Source organism: Sinocyclocheilus rhinocerous, unplaced genomic scaffold (assembly GCF_001515625.1).
Source record: "Sinocyclocheilus rhinocerous isolate Xijiao unplaced genomic scaffold, SAMN03320098_v1.1 scaffold768, whole genome shotgun sequence".
In the NCBI taxonomy this organism is placed as follows: domain Eukaryota; kingdom Metazoa; phylum Chordata; class Actinopteri; order Cypriniformes; family Cyprinidae; genus Sinocyclocheilus; species Sinocyclocheilus rhinocerous.
The window spans coordinates 798402-801089 of NW_015634483.1; the positions used below are offsets into that span (position 1 = coordinate 798402).

The window sequence follows — 2688 nt, forward strand, 5'->3', positions numbered from 1 at the left end:
GACACAGCCAGTACAGCCAGTTGAAAGATTTATTCATCATAAAATTATTACTTCATACTTGTATTCGAGTCTTACACACATGACACACATGCAATGTAGAGTCTTGCATTAATTTGAGTGATGACAGCTATTATGGGAGTGGGTTGATGGAGTGCAGGAGATGCAGATAACATGATCTTGATGATTAAGAAACTTTAATTAATGCTGTCACATAACAAACCTGTTCAAATATAAAATTAAATGAATTAAATGAATTTACATTGAAATAAAAATGTAAAGCCTGTACAAATATTAGAAATCGTGAATATAAATAATTGGGAATCATGTAAAAAATTCAAATAAAATAAAAAGAGTGCACATTTCATTTATCTATTATAACATTTATGTAGTTTTGTTCGCTTGGCTGTTTCCTTATAAAAGTCCAAAAATTTGTCAAGTTTTTCGTCAGGTGTCTTTTTTAATTATATGATGTCATTACGTTGCTGTCTTGCCGCCAGCCAATCGCTGCATTGCTGATCGTGGTTTCGAGTATCGATACATAGCCCCTTTTAAACCAACCCATGAATGCGCAATTATCTCAGATAACTCAATCCAGCCATACTAATCATCAACAACAGGTGCGTTCAAAGAACCGAATTAGCCAGATCCTGATTAGCGCGATGATATCATCTTGGATGTGACATTTCATCTCGGATGTAATAAGCGATGTACGAAGAACTGGCCCCTGATCTGTAAGAAGAGACAAAGCAATAGTGATCTCATAATGAAAACAGTTACTCACATTTGTATGTTGCGAAACGACTGTCGGATCCAATATAGTCAGCACAGCATCATCTTTTAGTTTCAATCTTTTTGAAAATCCCATGTCGAATTGTGCCTTGTCTGTAAACGAATCCGCAGTACAATGAAGTGAACAAAGGACCGAGTTCTTATTGACGCAGTCTGGATCTTCATTAAAAATAAAGTTAATTCACTCTTTCCTAACGTTGGGATCAGAAGGAAGGTAATGCAAAGACTGTTTTTCCACGACTTGGCACTGCACAGCGTCTTGTCTTCAGACCCATCTTTATCGTTTGGTTTCTGCATAGACTTGCACGTTCGCCTCTCGTAAACACAACATGCGAGAATCGGTGGGCGGGGCTAAACAGCAGGGATGGCTATCTTTTTCTGCGAAGGTGGTGCTTATCCACACTATTACATCATATAGTAGAACATTCCAAAAGCTGTCGTTTTGGCAGACTGCCTTTAATATAAGCTAATGACAAAGTTTTGAGTTCTGAAGCTTACAGGATGTTTTGATAGTACAGTGACCTCTATGTGACAAATCAAGGGAATTTTGGTTTCTTAGTTCATGACCCCTTTAAAAGTCACTTCATCGGATTTTATCCTTTTATTTGTAACTTCATGAACATTAACCAAACAAAGATAAATCATAACTGAATAAGTCTGAATTGTATAACACATGGACACTCATCTTTAAGGTTTCACATTGTTGTAAAAGAGCTGTAGAATAGTAATGCACCAAGTCACTACATTGCTTGCCAACGGTAAACAACATGTAAAGCACACATGTAAGTAACAGTCCTGCACAAATATATCACATTGCAAATAAACAAAGTTACATTTTAATGTTCTCTGTATTATGTCCTTTTACGCAGATGCACACCTTTGTTCAGAACAACTTCACAAGTGCAAGAATGGCCCTTTTTGGTCTTGGTATGTAATGAAATTGTTGCCTTATTAAAGGAGAAGGTTTAATATGGCCCAAAAAAGGACATTAAGTCAGTCATTTGTACTTTATGCTATTGTGTAGGTGTGGATCATGCCGTACTTAAGCAGGTTGGGGAGCAATTCCTGAACATCCGCAGTGGAACAGGCACTGTTGGTTCCGAAGCCGTGTACCGTGGAGGTAGAGTGCATCATTAATACTAGAACAGTATTACAAAGACAAAATAAAACACAGTACATTTACTTCATTGAAAGTCTCATTTTCAGGTCGCTACTGTCAGTAATGTAAGAAACTTGTCTATTGCTCTACCGCAGAACCTAGGGAACTGTCTCACTGTCTGCTGCCTACATAGAATACCTTTAAGGCATTATCCGAACTAAAATGGACCTTTATAAGTGACTGTTTTTAACTCTTTCCCCGCCATCGACGAGTCTTTTACAAGAAAACGCTTCCCCGCCAAAGACGAGTTTTTACGGCTTTTCGTGTTTTCACTGTTATACACTCGGGGGCGCTATTACACATCTTCTGAACGAGTACAAAACCTCACGAACAAAAAACACGTTTTAAAAAAAAAAAATTCACAAAAAACACACGTGAACAGGACGGAAAAACGAGCGATCTCTTATGTAAACAGATGCATATAGAAAATAATGCGATCATCGGCAATAGACAGCATATAAATGAAAATTGCATAATGTTACGGTGCGACAAAGCAAGTGTTAAAAATCATTTTAATACGTCATAAATAGAACGAAGCATCAGTTTACTGTCGGGGATGTGTCGTGTCGTGTCGCATCCAGTGCAAACAGTCACTGATTATAATGAGAAAATAATGCGATCATCGGCAATAGACAGCATATAAATGAAAATTGCATAATGTTACGGAGTAAAATGTTGATCCAGGAAGTGGCATATGTCTGTGCAAGCTTTGGAGGTGTTGATGGAAGCGATTTACTGGA

At 37.5% G+C, this 2688-nt stretch overlaps 1 protein-coding gene across 1 annotated transcript in view; it reads left to right on the forward strand.

The window, feature by feature from the left end:
* Positions 1-2688, forward strand: part of LOC107745655 (cytochrome b-c1 complex subunit 2, mitochondrial-like) — a 17006-nt gene that overhangs the window by 9499 nt on the left and 4819 nt on the right. The window contains exons 8-9 of the mRNA XM_016559579.1: positions 1659-1716; positions 1814-1909. Coding sequence (XP_016415065.1) covers positions 1659-1716; positions 1814-1909 — 154 coding nt within the window. The remainder of the gene's footprint in view (positions 1-1658; positions 1717-1813; positions 1910-2688) is intronic.